Source organism: Pleurodeles waltl, chromosome 5 (genome assembly GCF_031143425.1).
Source record: "Pleurodeles waltl isolate 20211129_DDA chromosome 5, aPleWal1.hap1.20221129, whole genome shotgun sequence".
Lineage (NCBI taxonomy): Eukaryota > Metazoa > Chordata > Amphibia > Caudata > Salamandridae > Pleurodeles > Pleurodeles waltl.
In genome coordinates this window covers 24,047,514-24,063,843 of record NC_090444.1, presented here as the reverse complement: position 1 = coordinate 24,063,843, position 16,330 = coordinate 24,047,514, and the positions used below count along the sequence as shown (strand labels likewise).

Sequence of the window (16,330 nt, the reverse complement as noted above, 5' to 3'; positions counted from 1 at the left end):
CTGCAAATCTTCTACACCTACAGGGTCCCAGGAGGTCTCCAATGCAAAACCATTGCCTATCATTGTAATCTGTGAGACACTTTCAAACACAACCTATCTACAAGGTTTAATAGAGTGTTAGAACAACCCATCCATATATGCCTCTGTCTTTAAAAGACACTTTTCATGATAAATACATTAGGCCTTTTGTCTTTATCATAACATTTCATAATAACCAGATCAGACCAATAGCCTTGATCATTACCTTGTCGTCATAGCCAACTCGGTCCTGCTACATGGAGCATAAGCTTCCACGGGACAAAACTACAATACAAGAACTCTTTTTCAGTGGAAAGACACATTTTTGGTCCAATCAAATTCTGTACTCAGGCAATCAACAAGTGGGTGGAGCTGCAGGCCCTCTCGCAGTACTGCTTAAGGCTCTGCCTGGTGTGATCACATCATTTCAGGCAATGGCTGCACTGTCAAGCCCAACCTAAACCAAACCTGGTTAGAATCTGTTTTAGATGAGTGGAGCATATCTTAACAAGAAGAGTTTTTATTGTAGTGGTCTGGTTTTTCATTCATGAGCAGAAAATAAATGACAGGTGAACTCTTTTTGCAAATATTGATTCCGTTTTGAGGGGTCGGAGATGAACAGCTGCAAAGATTAGCGAAGGACAAGTCAGATGAGGATAGAAGAGGAGAAACAGCAGAAGGAAAACATCCACACTCACTGCACATTCAATGAAAGGGTATAGATCTACTCCAACATGGTGAACTAACTTAAAACTCTATAGTAACCACAGTCCCGCTCCAGCGCTTGCTGCATGTTGCCGCAGTGGACTCCGCTACACCGCACCCAGGATGCGGCAGTGTACAAAGCTGGCCAGCTGAAGCTGACTGCCGGCACCGCCAGAGGTGGAGGGTGTGTCCGAATTCCCAGAGTTCTCAGCTGTGGTCCCAGCCAAGGTTAGGAGGTGGGACCAGGTTTTCCGCTGCGCTTCCGTGGGGGCCCAGTAAGCTCTGACAGATAAGTCTTTCTTGTGGCCAGTCAGAGTCATGATTTCTCTGGTTTCTAGTCCGGCGTCGGACAGGATCTGGATGGAGGTTGCTCGAATGCTGTGGTTGGTGTAGTTGCGACTAAGATTGGCCTCTCTGCTCAGGGCAGACATCATGCCCCCGAGGGTATTTTTTCCTAAAGGGCGGTTTTCATACCACACAGGAGTGGACTCCAGAAGAGACGCTGGTATCCTTTTGGCTTTTAGGTAGAAGCAGGAAGGGTTGGGTGGAAGCTTGCTCAGGTACTTTTCAAGCGCAGCGACAGGACACTGCCCTTTGTGGCCCGACGCGTACATGATGCCTCTGTACTCCCTTGGATCAGACAAGCTCTTTGTTTTCTCATCAAATGCCAATGTGGCATACTTGAAGCCCTGGGGATCAGTCAGTATTTTGAAGGCATTGGCAGGCAGTTCCCTTTGACCCTTCCTTCCTCGCCTTGCGAAGTGGATCTGTATATTGAACCACACCGTTCGGATAAGCCCATCAGGAGTGTTAGTGTTGAGAACCTTAGACTTTTTCAGCTTCTGCATGTCGACGGGCGAGATGGCAGGATGGCTGTCAGTCGCGTCCTTCCCTTCCTTCTTCAGCTTCTTCAGTGTCGCTAGAAAGACGTTGTTGGCCGAGTTGAACTCAGAATCTCTCATAATGTTGAAATTGCGTCTATATGGGGGATCATTGATGTATCGATTGATCCCTGCCCGCATACACACGTAACTGGACACTGAGTAATGCTGCGAGTCTGAGGTCCGCACGGTGGCGTAGAACTCCCGAAGTATCATTGCCAGATCACTCTTGCTCAGGTTCTCGAACTCCTCCGGCTTGAACTGCTCCTTCAGCCATGATTTGAACACATTCACAGCCCAGTTAGTTTGCTGCCTCGTCTTCTTTTCATTTCGCTCGATTTCCAGAATGTCAATGTCGTCAGCTCTGATCTCAGCATGTCGCTGCACATGCTCAGGAAATTCTTGGCTGTCTAGAACAGCGGGCGCCTCCTCTTTCTTGGGTTGTATGGGACGCTCCAACCTTCGCCTCTTCATGGCAGGGGAACTTGTCTTGAATCCTGTTCTTCGATGGGGAAAACCAGGAGCCCTCTCGTTCATGGAGGACGCACTCGCTAGAGGCCTTCGCCTTTGCTTGGGTTTCTCTTGTGTGGAAGTGCAGTCTGGTGCAGAGCTTTGTGCCAGTGATTTAGATCCATTTCCGCTCTGGGAATGATTTAAACCTGGAGTGAAACAAATGAAAAGATGTATTAATGTGAAAGGTAGACAATAAGAAGTATGTGCAAAATAAATTACTTGTCCCCACATTCATATTGGTTGCTAAAGAATGAACTAGAAAGCAGTGTTTTTTGCTAACATTTGCATCTGGCTAGTACAAAGACTATGGACCTGTCCGACCAACTGAAACTAGGGTTTTAACCTTGTAAACAACAGGCTTAGACAGATGTCACAAGAGAGCCTTCATCACAGTTCATCACCAGTCTAGAATATGAATTCTGCTATCAGGTGACTGCACCACGAAGCACAGCCGTGCCCCCGCAAGCAACAAGCACCGCAGCAGGACCCGTGGCACCTCGACTCACAGAAACACACATGGCAGAATAGAGGGACAATGGGTTTTAATAAAAACAGGGACAGTGAAAAAACAGGTGCCCGCTCAAGGGCTGAACTGCCATTTGCAGCTTGCATCTGCGGTCTCTGACATTTACTTCCCATCAATTATTTTCAAAGCATCTTTACTTTGTCAACATTGACTAAGTTACACCATCACTAGGCCCAAAGAAAACTGAAGGAAAACGTTTCTTACCTGAAACTGAAGTAGTTTACAGCAAGTAGTGTTGTAGATTCACATGCTTCGAACACTCCCAACATCTAATGTTGGGCGCAAAATTTGCAAGCTGTTTTATTCTGAAGTGAATGTTTTGCTCCATGGAGAATCGTGATCCCTCCACAAAACCCACAATTCACCAGGACAAAGACTCCACTGTACATTGCTCCCCCCCAACCCTCAAAGAGTGAGAGAAGCTTTATGGAGCACCTTGGAGCTCCACGGCGCTCAGGCGTAATGCTTCACTGAGACCATAGTAATAATGCGTAAAAAGAGGCGAACATCTAAAACATAAGCTCGAAACCAGGGAGGTGGGATGGGAATGTGAATCTATAGCACTACAGTCTTCAAACTGATAGCTTGAAGTAGGAAACATCTTTAGTTTCCAACTTGTGTAGCTGACAAGCAGCATACTCAAAGCGGTGGCGCACGAGATGACAAAGAAGAGGTCCGATATAAACTTCTAAGGGCCGGCGGAGCCGACTGCATGGCATGCTGCGTGAATCTCTACAGGGTGATGTGCGGACATGCGTAGTGAGTCCATGCAGCAGCTTTACAAATGTCTGCAAGGGGTATGTGTCCAAGGAAGGCCATTACGGCTCCTTTGCTGAAGTGGGACGTGCACTGGGTACAGTATGAAGTGCGAGTTCAGCTTTAGCATCACACACACCAATGCACTTCACCATCAATAGCTCAAGATCCCACTTGGAGATAGGATTTCCTCAGTGGGTCTGTGCCACAAACAGTTTCTTTATTTTACAAATGGATTTTGTATAAGCTACACAATACATAAGGGCTGAAAGTGGCTGAGATTATGGGAAGAAAATTAGTAAGTCAAAGGTTTGATTATCATGAAACAGGAAGACAACCTAAGGGAGAAAAATGGTTATTGTTAGGAAGATCTGATCCTTGTGAATTTGAGTGAAAGGTTTCTCCATCTCTAACTCTACTAAAGAGGTAGGCTACTTTCCCTGAAAGAAACTGCAGAGAACAGCTCAGGAGGGAGCCTCATGAGCAGTGTAAGTGCCACAAACTACCCGGTGGTGTTTTTGGTGGAATGACTCTTTTTAGATCCTCTATGAAAGCCTTCAATAAACTGAATCCTAAAAACAGAGACCGGTGTTCTCTGTTCTGCATACAGACAAGTGTACCTTATTGGAGGTGTATGCTAGACCCAATTTTAGAAAATACCGTAAACACCACAGAATGACTGGAAGAGGTGGTTTGTCCACCATCTTGTAGTGGGTCTACAAGCCTCTTTTCAGGAAGATGAATTAGACAGATTCTATGACCTCCGGTGCAAAATGGGAAGTTTCAGTGCCTTGAGATTAAAAAGTTGTATGTTCCTCTGCTTGTTAATAGACACGCAGGGTTGTCGTGCTGAAGTGGGAGCTGAGTTAGAGTGAGTCTCATGGATGCGCACCTCAGGCTCCTCACTACACACAGAATCAGTGGTGGTGGAAGCAAATATCTCCAGTTCATCCAGAGAGCATTGCTCCTGGACTGTGGATCTGAGTATCTGAAAGCAGAGCTTGGGCGTCTTATCTTTTACTAGCGGTGGCAAACAGATCGACAGTGGGTGTTTCCCACTTCAAAAGTACTCGAAGTACTGAGGGATTCATCTCCCATTTGTGTGTTTGATGGTGGGTCCTCCTCAGCAGGGGCACAGTCATTGCCCACTCCCCGAAGATGTTCCGCGAGGGGGCGGAACTGTTATTAGAACACTGCAATGTGAAAAACTCCATTTAAGACAATGGGTCAGACAATGGGTCACTTTAGAAAATTCTACCCTTAGGGATGGAGTTTTGTAATAGCCTTATGGTCCTTCTGCCTCGGGCTATACCGTTGTTAAAGGCCCTCTTCTGTGGCTCAGGCCTATAACTTGGGTTCATGGCCTTTAACAACTGGCATAGCCCTCCGCAGTGGGATACAAGACTATGATGAACAATCCAATTCCTTTTTGTTTGGTTAAAGCTGACAGCTGGGGTGTGCGAGCGTCTACCTATTTTGAACATCGTACATTGCAGTCATGTTATCTGTCCGGATAAGCAATGTTTTGCCGCAAATTACTGTGTGAAACGTTTTCAATGACAGCCGCACAACCATCAGCTCCAACATATTCATGCAGTGCCCAAGAGATCAGTTCCACTAGGTGACGCTCCCCATCCCATAAGGGAAGCATCTATAGTAATGGCCTCCTACAGTTAAGAGTTGGTAAATGGCCTGTCCAGTAACTGTAGCAAAGTACCCCTATGGGACATGGTCACCCTCACTTTTTGTTCACTGGTACGGAGGTTTTTCAACTGAGGGGCACTGGGTCCCTGTTAAACAGGTCCCCAGTGCCAGTGCTCTTTCCCTACAAACAGCAACAATGTGCACAATTGGCACACTCCTCTACTGTGCAAGCCCCTAGTAAGTGGTACCCCTGGCACCTTGGGCATGGGTAGAGGAGAGGGACCCCAAGGGCTACAGCACGTACTGTGCCACACTCAGGGCCCCCCCTAAAAACAAGATGCACACAGCTGCCATTATAGTCTGCGTGTCCTGGAGCAAACCAGGTGAAAACAGGACATGGCACACCCATTGTGTGCCATGCCCTCATCACTGCATCTAAGTATATGTAAGTCACCCATAAAGCATGCCTTAGAGCCCTAGGGCAGGGTCCATTATCCTTGATGTGAGGACCTATCAGCATCAGCAGAGGGGACCCTGTGATGCCCAGCCCCAATGCTGAGCACTGCAAGTGACCAGGGAAGCCATCTTAAGGCATATACTAGACACTCATCATCAGGAGTTCCCGTGCTACATAAGCGCTTCACTGAAGCCTTTACTGTATCCGGTATCAAACCCCTCATCTTAATAAATCCAGGCTGATGCCAGCCTTGGATATATTAATATATGCACCCAGATGGCACTTTGGAATTGCCCCTCCTCCCTGAACTTCACTAGACTCTTGACCAGCCGGCCACCAGGCCAGAAACAAAGCCTGCTCCGGAGGGAGGTGTTTTCACCTACTCCAACAGGCTGGCTATCAAATCTGCATACCGAGGCCAGGGACTTCAAAGGCCCTGCCGCCTTTGGTATGCAATCCCGTCTTCCCTAGACTGGGGGTAGCTCCCCTCTGCCCGGAGGCCCAATCGGCACCAGGACAGGTGGGACAATTAGACAGTAGGCGTCTACCACCTCTGGGCTCTCCAAAGTGGACACTCGAGGAAGGGTTCCACCATCGTGTGTCTGCTTGGAACGAGGCCTTCGGGTATAGGAATATGCCCGCTTCCCTCAGGAGGCGGTCATGTAGGGGGTAAAGTGACCCCAAGGGTAAGTAGCCCGTTCGCTACTACTCTGCACACTACGTCATTAAATTGAGTACTTCGGTGGCTCTCTGACAACAGAAGAACAGATTTGTCTGACACAAAGAAGAAGAGGACACAGAAGAGCCGGAAGCGTGAGAACTGTGGATGACTAGCAAACTTTTGGTGCAAAACCCTGCCTGCCTATCTGCTCCTGTCACGACAAGCACTTCATCACTCGTCCTGCAGCTGGGGGGGACTGTAAAATCTTTAGAGTCTCCCCAGCACTTCGCCAGCCTGTCAGCATCTCCCTTGGAGTGGATGAGCCACTCCCCTGCTTCCTACAGGGAGCAACTGCAATGTCTGGTTCACAGTCCTGCTGAGCAGCGGGTCCACCGACGTACTAGCTGTCCAGGACGAGGTCACCATGCTCCAGGAGGCCAGTCCGATCTCACCTCCAATTGAGAAGACATCAGTATCAACTGGAGCCGAGCTGCACCAGCAAATGTGGTACTGGAGTCCTTACACCAATGAAGGCCTGTTGAAGCCCACTCCGGACTCCAACAGCAGAACCGAAGACATGCGGGGAAGGGGTGTCAGCAGCACAGAGGACATCCTTCACCGCCATCCAGCTGCACTGCTTGCAGGTCACCTAAAGAACACTGTCTTGAGGCAGGAGCACCGCCGCACCTGAGTGTCCCAGCCCAGGACCCCACGACTGAGCCCCCATTAGGAGCTCCTGGATGTGCCCCTAGTCCCTGTATGCACCCTCTTTATAGGTGGCCCCCCTCGTCACCAAGTGTGCGGTGCACAGGAACCAGACTCAAGTAGCACCGCTGCTCCCAGACACCCCGGGCAGGTAACACTGGACTGCTCATCTTATCTGTGACTTTACACCTCCAGCATCCCCAGGGGACCCCCGAGAACGGATTGCAAGCACCCCAAGGCAGTAAAGGCAGCTTGGAACCTTTACCTCGTAAAACCGCATTTGACTAAAAGTGTTACTCACTCGCAAATCTTCATAAAACTGCAACAGTATTTAATCTCTTGAAAGTATTTTGGTGTTGAAACATAAAGTAACCAAAATAAGTATTTTTCTAAACAATTGATCTTGAGTTCCTTCGTGAGCGTGTCTCTCATTTATTGACTCTGTTCAACAAATGCTCTGCTCTACCCTCTGATAAGCCTAACTGCTCGCCCACACTACCACAAAAGAGGGCTTTTAGGATCGTCTCTTTTACTCCTGGAAACCAATAAGGTTCGCCTGTACAATCCGCATAGTGTACCCCTACATTTGGTCCACAACATCGGTAGTTCCACCCAACAACTCATTGCTTCTGACCGTTGCGTGGAAAGACTCCCCGTGTAGCCAGTGCACATGAAGGTGAGCATTAGGAACTCTTGCAATGCAAGTTGTCATCATTTGCAGCAATTTCATAACCATTCTCAGCCAGAGGATGCAATGTCTGGTAAAGAGGAAACAGACTGAAATGCTATCACTCTCTGCCTTGCCAATGCGGCTCCCAGGAAGGTTGCTGAGGACAGAAATGTGATTTCTTGGTTGTTGGTATGAACTCCAGTGTGTGGTCGGCTTTGCAGGTGGCTGCTGCTCTCTATCAGTCAGTTGTCCAGATGCTGAAAGGCGCCGCAATCACTGCAGGGCATTTGGTAAATGCGCATGAGGCTTTAGTGAACCCAAAGGATAGTACTCTGAACTGGTAATGTCCACTTACCACAGACCTGAGCAGCAAGGGTGTGCTGGGTGGATGGGGATACGTACGTAGGCGCCCCTGAGACTGACAGGCAGAAGGTCACGTCTTTGCAGATGACATTGTGCAGGTTGTCATCTTAAGTGCTCCGACACTATGTAACAGGTCAGTGGCCTGTGATCTGGTATTTGTATTGGTGTCCTGCCCTGTGACAGAGAGTGAGCATACTGCTTGCCCTCTTATTCATTGAAAGCCGTTCTGTTCCTCCTTTCTGGAGCAATGATTCACACCCCCCGCAGCAGACTTTAGTGTTCCAGGCTGATAATGTTATGAAGATCTGGTATGCAGGCGCTGTGCTATGACATTCCAAGCAATATTTGTGGGTGACGACAGACTAGGGCCACTTGTCGGATGTGGTGCATTACACTGCTCTGTCCCTGTGTAGAAAAGGGATCCTTTGGTGGCCTCTTACCTACTCCAGGAGTCAAGACGCTTGTTTTCTCTGAGTTAAAGTTTTTAGTCCCACAATTTGTCATACTGTTCAGCATGGAGAGACAAAGGATTGAGTGTTCTGTCTTGGGAGGCATCTCCCCCAGGAAATCATCATATTCCTCCTTCACCAAACATACATTCAATTTTCTTTTCCTTTTCTTTGGATGTGGTTGGCGGGCAGGCATATACCATGGGGGCAGTGCAGGTATCTAGCCTATCAAATGGTACATTTATATTCTTCGATGCCTAAAATCTGGGGCTGTCCTTGCTCCTGTGGTGGTGTTGTCTCACTAGATGAAGCTGGTGTTGAGGCTGGTTTCAAAGCAGACATCAGCATCAAGCTCAGTTCGGAGGCAGTGGTCTTGGGATCTCAGGCCCAAGGAGCCTCTTTGCTTCAAGGATTAGTTGGCTTGGTCTCCCCGGAGTCAAAGCTGCTGTTTGAGGCTGAGCAGTCAAGGGACAAAGGTCAGTGCTGACTGTTAAGGCATTTTAGTGAAATCTTGAGGCTCACAGCCTGGCTCTCTCAAGGCCGGTGCTTAAGCTGAGACTCCTGTCTAGGTCAAACCCAGGTCCTCCGATAGCATAGACAGCTTAGGTGAAGCCTGCACCTTGTGTGTGGGTTTCTTTGGGAAAGAGCCTGCTTATGATTGGTTCTAGAAGTCAGAGCACTTTGAGGAATACTGGACGGGCTTCCCCTCTCTCTGTCAGAGCAAGTTCCATTGATGTCATCAAAGCTGAGCTCGGTTGACTCCTCGGAGATCTTTGGCACTGCATCTTGGGGTGTGTCCACTGGTGCGTCCTCAGACCGTTCAACTCGTGGTTTCAAGGTAGGCAGATATTACAGTCCTTGAGAATTTGCTGTTTTATTTATAAAAAAACTGAATTGTTCGTCATTCGGGGTCTTAACTCATTGAGAACGATTTCAGTGTCTAGAGTTGAAGAACTATTCTTCTGTAAATAGACAGTCTCAGAGCTCTGAAAAGCATGTTAGAAACTGGAAAAAAATCTGAGGTGGAGTTTTGTCCAGGGGAATAGTGGGTTTAGGGAAGATATCACAAGCCATCTTGAAACTGAAACCTTTATTTTCTGCCCCAGGGGTGTGTGTGTGGGAGGGGGCTGGTGGGGATGGTGAGAAAGCACAGTAAACACCATGAATTGTGTTTTGTAGGAAAATGGGTAAAGGTGACCTGCCTAGGCATCGAGCCTAGCCCCCACCCCTCAAATCACCCTCAACACTCTTTCTCCCTCCAGTCAGTGGCATATAGAAGGTGTTTCCTCTAATCTCCTTCTAGTGGGGAAGCAGAAAGACCACTAGACACCAAGGAGTGTTTTTATTTACAAAAAAAGGTGGGGGCAACCTGCTCAGACATCGAGCCTAGCCTATATGTCCCCAAATCACTATCAACAGTCTTTCTCCCCCCACTCAGGGGCAGATATGAGGTGTTTTCCTCCAATCTGCCTGTGGCATGTGAGAGAAAGCCCACTAGACCCCAGGGAGTAGTTTTGGAGGGGCGGGGAAGCTATCCAGACAATGGGCTAGTGCTCTTCCCCTCTTCCAGCCAAAAATGTAATTCTGAGGTAACCCCGATGGACTGACTCTGGTCGACTCCCAAGGACTAGGATGGGTCTCTCCAGGGCCAGTAGCAGTGACATCCTCATATCCCCTCTTGAGCCCTAGAGGGTTCTCTCAAGACTTCCGTGGACAGGTCCTGTAGCTCGGTGACCTCCATCAGGAAAGTTACCTCTGACCCCACTGACACACAGGTGCCCTGCAAGACAGCCAAAGCCATTGAGCTTCTGGGTTGCAGCAGACATGAGGTTTTACTTACTGGCTGAGCTAGGGTTGCACAAGATGCCACCCACAAGTGGAAAAGAACACCAGACTCCATTCTGGCAGCTGGTCTGGTGCAGGAAGCCCTAAAACCAAGCAACCCTTTACCGCAAAGGAGGCTTGAAAAAAATGCTCCTAGTGGTTGTGGTTCACGACTAGAAGGAAAATGAGCCAAAAACCGCAAACATGGCCCTGTGGGGCCTGAGATACAGCCTGGCCCCCATGGGGACTGGCAGAGCAGGAAGGGCATGCAGCTCTGTCATCTTCAGTACACTTCCTTTGGTGAGGGCCAGGCATGCAGGGGTCAGCACATCTGTATTAATTAAACTGCTATGGTGAGGCGGTGTGTGTGGGGTCCCCCTGGTGAGACAAGTTTTGGCCTCAGTGACCCCATCCCCTGGAAGTATGGATGCCCCGGGCTTTGAAGCCGCAGCTATTACAAAACAAAAGCAAAGTAGCAAAGCCACTCAGCGTGAATCCAAATGTCGCTCATCTCATATGCATCCCGTGGGGCAGGGGATCGGCCCACAAAACCCTGGGGGCTTTAACATTTGCATATTTGTGTATTTGGGGCCCCAAGAAAGGCAATGGCACCGTCAATAGGATCACGGCATGTTTGGGGGTTGAAGAAGAGCAGGAACCCCTCCCCAAATGCTTTTTAAAGATGAAGTCACCCTAGGTATCTGGGGGGATTGTAGGTGTAAGCCAGGGAGAGGTTTTCATGGTTCACAAAGCGGTCCTGGAGCGTCCGCTCTTGGGCTCTGGAGTTCGTGGGCCCCTCCTGGAGACTCTGGGACACATGCTGTTCACTGCTCTTCACTGCACTGCACTGCACTGCACTGCACTTCACTGCACTGCTCTTCACTGCTCTTCACTGCACTGCTCTTCACTGCACTGCTCTTCACTGCACTTCACTGCACTGCACTGCTCTGCTCTGCACTGCTCTTCACTTCACTTCACTGCACTGCTCTTCACTGCACTGCACTGCTCTTCCCTTCCCTTCACTGCACTGCACTTCACTGCTCTGCACTGCTCTTCACTTCACTGCACTGCTCTTCACTGCACTGCACTGCACATCACTTCACCTTACTGCACTTTTATATATACAGTGTTGCTGGTTTACAGTACAACGAGTGCTACCGAATGCAGTGTGAAATGGAACGTTCTGCTTTACTGATAATAAAACTTCTTATTCTTACATCGCGTCCCGTGTAGGGGGCGCTGTAGTTGTAGGATTTAGAACTCACTAGGGGGGTAAAGTGATACGAGGATGTCCCAGAGGTATTTTAATCGACCTGAGTGGACAGAATTGTAATTTAGTGTGTAGTATTTAAGAGGTGGGTGGGGGGCGAGGATGGTGTGTGTGATCTGTGTGCCTGTATTTTTTTTTACTTTTCCAAAGAGTCACTTGGTTCCTAATAAGGACAAACCTGTGACCGTGTTACTTGGTAAGGACTCGCATCAGCCACATCTAATAACCCAACATTCAGCTTCAGTGCAACAACTCTGTGGCACCAGGACACCAGTGGCAAGCACCAATGCCCTACGCGTTACTGCCCAGTGATGCCAGCCTGGCATAGGACAAAGAGAAGGTCTCACGGTAAAGATCTGGTGGAAGCGACCTGTCCCCAAAGCAAGGGTTAGGACTTTGCAGCCAGGCGTTTGTAGGATGATGGGAGACATCAGGCTGCAGACGCCAGACTATATTAATAATCCATTTTCATTATGAAGCAAGTGCAGGGGGTCTACCAGTCACACAACAACATGAGGGTTAGGATGTAAGGTTCAGCAGTAAAACAAATGTCAAGTGCTTGTTTACATTTGCTTTAGGAAAGTGACCGTGCTGTGAACAAAAACTGCTTCACTGTCCAGTTCAATCCACCTTCCTCCCATCCCCAAACAATGACAGTTATTCACATCAGTATAAGCCTCGCTCACGTTTTGTGACCAGGGCGCTTCCGGGCCCTTCCTGCAGACTCTGGAGGCTCTTGTTGCTGAGGTCCTCTTCGCTCTTAACCACAACGATGAGGTCAGGACTCGCAGATGGAACACCTGTGAGACCCAAGAGATTAGATTGTAGAGCAAACAGTGTTAGGGATACCAGTTTAAATTGGCGAACTTCACCCATTGAACACATTTTACACCATCTCTGCAACACTTACAAAGACCAATCACTTGCAACCATGTTCTGCAGCGCACTAGCGTGTCTGTCGCTAGCAACTGTGTGACATTCCCCCCAAGACCCAAGTGGAAAGAAAACCATTCATCCGTTCTCAGCCAGAAACAAAAAGTCATTGTGCGCGACTCCACCCATGACAGCAAAGAATTCACGAAAGGCCCATATTTATACTTTTTGACGCAAAACTGCGTTTGCACAGTTTTGTGTCAAAAAGTATAGCTCCGGGTTGCACCATTCCAGGGCGCCAGCCAGTTGCCAAATTTATGGAATGCTGCAAGCCGGCACAAACGGTGGGCTAGCGTAAAAAAAATTACGTTAGCCGGGTGGGGATGGCAGTATGGAGGAAGGGGGTTTGCACCACAAAATGCCTCTAACCAGCCTAGCGTCATTTTCTGACGGAAAACCGTCCATACCACATGACACCTGTTTTAGGAAACACAGGACTCATGCCCACCACATGGGGCTATGGGGATAGCACCATTTTTTAAATGGGAACACTAACCTTGCAAAACATTGACGCAAGGTAGCTTCACTCATCTGTAAAATGGTGCAAACCCAATATTTTGACGTTAGATGGGTCTAGTGTCAAAATATAAATATGGAGTTAGTTTTGTGCTGATTTTGCGTAAAACAAAATGATGCAAATTCGGCGGAAATGGAGTATAAATATGTCCCTAAGTGTTGCCGTGGATTTAAGTGAGCAAAGTCCTGCCAGTGACCACAGCAGCAAGGATTAGACAAGGGCCGCGCTACTTTAGCCTGGACAAGTTTCTCTGAAGTGGAAGGGAAGAGCCCGATCCCACAACAGTACAGACTAGGAGGGACTGCGGTCGAGTTACTACGGCGACGGAGTTACCCGTCCAACAATATCTAACCCAGGCCCCAACCGTCCTGCTGATTGATTGAAACTCTTTCTCAGTAGTATCCAGAGCTGTACAAAAACCATTCTCCAGGATATCCTCGATGTTAATTTACAAGCGATATTATATACAATACTAGCTCAGTTTCCACATGTTCTTGATAAAGGCTCACAAAAGAATTCCTTAAGAGCCCAACTGTGGCAATTTCCATCTATAGGACAAGAAAAGAATGCGTAAAATATAAACTTTTCTCTTTATTTTGTGACTGATTATTTGAATATTATATGCCCCAACATTTTTGGACACATTTATGTTTAACCTTCCACTGCTACAGATGTTTTGAATGGTCGGTGTTTCTTTGTATCTGTATCTAACTTTTTCTGTGGAAAACGAGGGTCTGAGGAAACTGTGAATTTCCTCACATTATTTGTCAATTGATTTTGCTTGAAGTTTGTTTGAAATATGTGCTTTAAGCAGCTTTATTTTTGCATTTATGTCTAATATTTCATGTGCCCAAAATACAGATCATCCTAGAACTAAAATAAATGCAGTGAACTTCAGAACATGCAGGCACACTGGTTTGTTTCTGACACGTCGTGTTAGTATGTTATCTAAGTACAGTTCCTCAGTGTGACATTTGTTCAAGTGCTCCTTGTGCGCTCCTGGGGTGCCACAGACCGACACATGAACACCTGTCCGCAGACACCACCACTTGGGCAACTGTCCTTATGAGGAAATGGGTGTATTATACATGTGGCCGCGCGACCTCACCGTCTAATACACTTATCAACCCCTTTAGGATGTGTAGGTTCCCTTTGTTAAACCTTCAGCTCAACCCTGGGTAGCTGTGGCTCTGGGCGGCAAACCTCATACAGAGGAAGAAGGGCAGAGAATTTAAAAAGCACTAATACAACTGTGGAAGATATCGACAAGACACTTAAGCAATCTGACACCAATTTATAAACACAGAGTGCAGCCTTAGCAGTCCCAGTCAGAACTTAGCAGGGCTGCTGTGGCAGGCAGCAAGTGCGCACTCACCAAAGGAGCTGCTAGCCTTGTCCACAGTAAAAAAAATATGTTGGTTCTCTCCTTTTGGAACACGTAAAAACATATGTTCTTCTTTTTGAGTATACAACACTCTGCTTTAGGGCTTGCTCGGCCTGCCTTAGGGAAGACTTAGGTATATAACAAAGGCAGGGGTTGGCTTTGTCATGGTTTTAAATGGAAAAGTCGAGTTAGCGGTTAAAAACTGTCCTTCCAGTCTGCACTGGTGGACTGGGAGCCGTGGTTTACTCGTCACACCCACAGCAGCACAATCACTGCTTGGGAGTGACCCTCTAACTTTCAGGCCCTGGGTACCATATACTAGCGACTTTCAAGTAAGCTGGCTTGTGCCAATTGGGTATCAGGCGACCAAACATACTCAATTGACACAAAAGAGACATTTCCTTCCAGTCCTCTACTCTTTCGGAATAACTTTATATTTTTCCTCTAGTGAACCTAACAATTTCATAGGTGTTATTGCTTTGTCCTGCATCAGTGCAGTGCTCTTAAGCAGACCTCGAAAAACCTAGTCGCTATGGCGACTATGATTTTATCACGTCAAGCTATTTTAGGACCTACTGGTCCATTCTGGTGAGTGAACTTGAGCTGGAAAGGAACAGGTGCTCTGTTAATTCAGAAAAGAATGCGCAGTAAATATGCCTTTAAATCTTGTTTTATCTTGACACATTGACTGTCAATGAGAGGTCAAATGTCAATTTGTCTTTTTACTAACTGGTGCTTATCATATCCTGAAAAATGGAGTTCACTTTTTTTTCTCCTACGACAGTTACACAATTTTGTAACGTGAGCTTTCTCACAATCATTGTGAAACAAAAGACTGTAGGATGTCAGGTTTATTTTCTAGCACAACATTTAAATATCTTGTAAATAAACAGTACACGTATTTCAAAATATATCAGGAATTACAATTGCCCTTTTTTTAATTCAGTAGTGAGACACAACGATTTAAACAGGAGCAAAACAAATCAGAACACTTTACTTGGTGATGTCCAAGTGACAAATATTTGCAGAAAATCAATTTTCAAACATCACTGTTTGTACACTCTATAGTTTCATCAGTAAAACTGCACGCCACTTGGAAATTGTTTAGCTATTTGTGAGACCTCACAACCTTAGAGTAGCCATTGCCCAACATTTTGCCTGCCTCCCCCCTTTTTCTGACCCCGTTTTTGGATTCTGTGCACCTTACCACTGCTAACCAGGCTAACCAGTGCTAAAGTGCATGTGCCCTCTCCCCTAAACATGGTAACATCGGTTCCTACCCAACTGAATTATTTAATTTACTTGTAAGCCCCTAGTAAAGTGCACTACATCTGCGCAGGGCCTGTAAATTAAATGCTACTTCTGGGCCTGCAGCACTGGTTGTGCCACCCACATAAGTAGCCCCTTAACTATGTCTCAGACCTGCCACTGCAAGGCCTTGGTGTGCAGTTTCACTGCCACTTCGACTTGGCATCTAAAACTACTTGCCAAGCCTTGACCTCCCCTTTCTCTACACAAAGGTCACCCCAAAGGTAGGGCCCAGGTAACCCAGAGGGCAGGGTGCTATGTAGATAAAAGGCAGGACATGCACTTATGTTTTACATGTCCTGGTATTGGAAAACCCACAGATTTATTTCCCTGTACTGTGAGGCCTTTTCCTTTCATGGACTAGCATTAGAACTGCCCTCATATACTTGTATGTGGTAGATTCAGATCTGAACGTAGTGGCCCTGTCATGTTTAGTAGGGCCAGAATGGTAATAGAAAATCCAGCTGGCTGCGTCGCTGTTGCAGGTCCTTTGAATCTGGAGACAGGCAAGTAGAGCTGGGGCCAAAGCAGTTGTTGTCTCCTTCCTCTGCGGGGTTTTCAGGTCAGCAGCCCTTCTTGTTAGGTCGTCAGGAATCTGATTTCCTGGGTTCAGGGTCACCCCTAAATACTTTATTTAGGGGTGTGTTTAGGGCTGGAGGGCAGTAGCCAATGGCTACTGTCCCTGAGGGTGGCTACACCCTCCTTGTGCCTCCTCCCTTTGGGGAGTAGGGCACATCCCTAATCCT

At 47.5% G+C, this 16,330-nt stretch overlaps 1 protein-coding gene across 1 annotated transcript in view; it reads right to left on the bottom strand.

Moving 5' to 3' along the window:
• Nucleotides 1-522: 522 nt before the first annotated feature.
• LOC138295308 (uncharacterized) overlaps nucleotides 523-16,330 on the bottom strand; it is a 124,723-nt gene continuing 108,915 nt past the window's right edge. The window contains exons 7-8 of the mRNA XM_069233522.1: nucleotides 12,129-12,242; nucleotides 523-2,263 (exon numbers count right to left, since the gene is read on the bottom strand). Coding sequence (XP_069089623.1) covers nucleotides 831-2,263; nucleotides 12,129-12,242 — 1,547 coding nt within the window. The 3' untranslated portion in view covers nucleotides 523-830. The remainder of the gene's footprint in view (nucleotides 2,264-12,128; nucleotides 12,243-16,330) is intronic.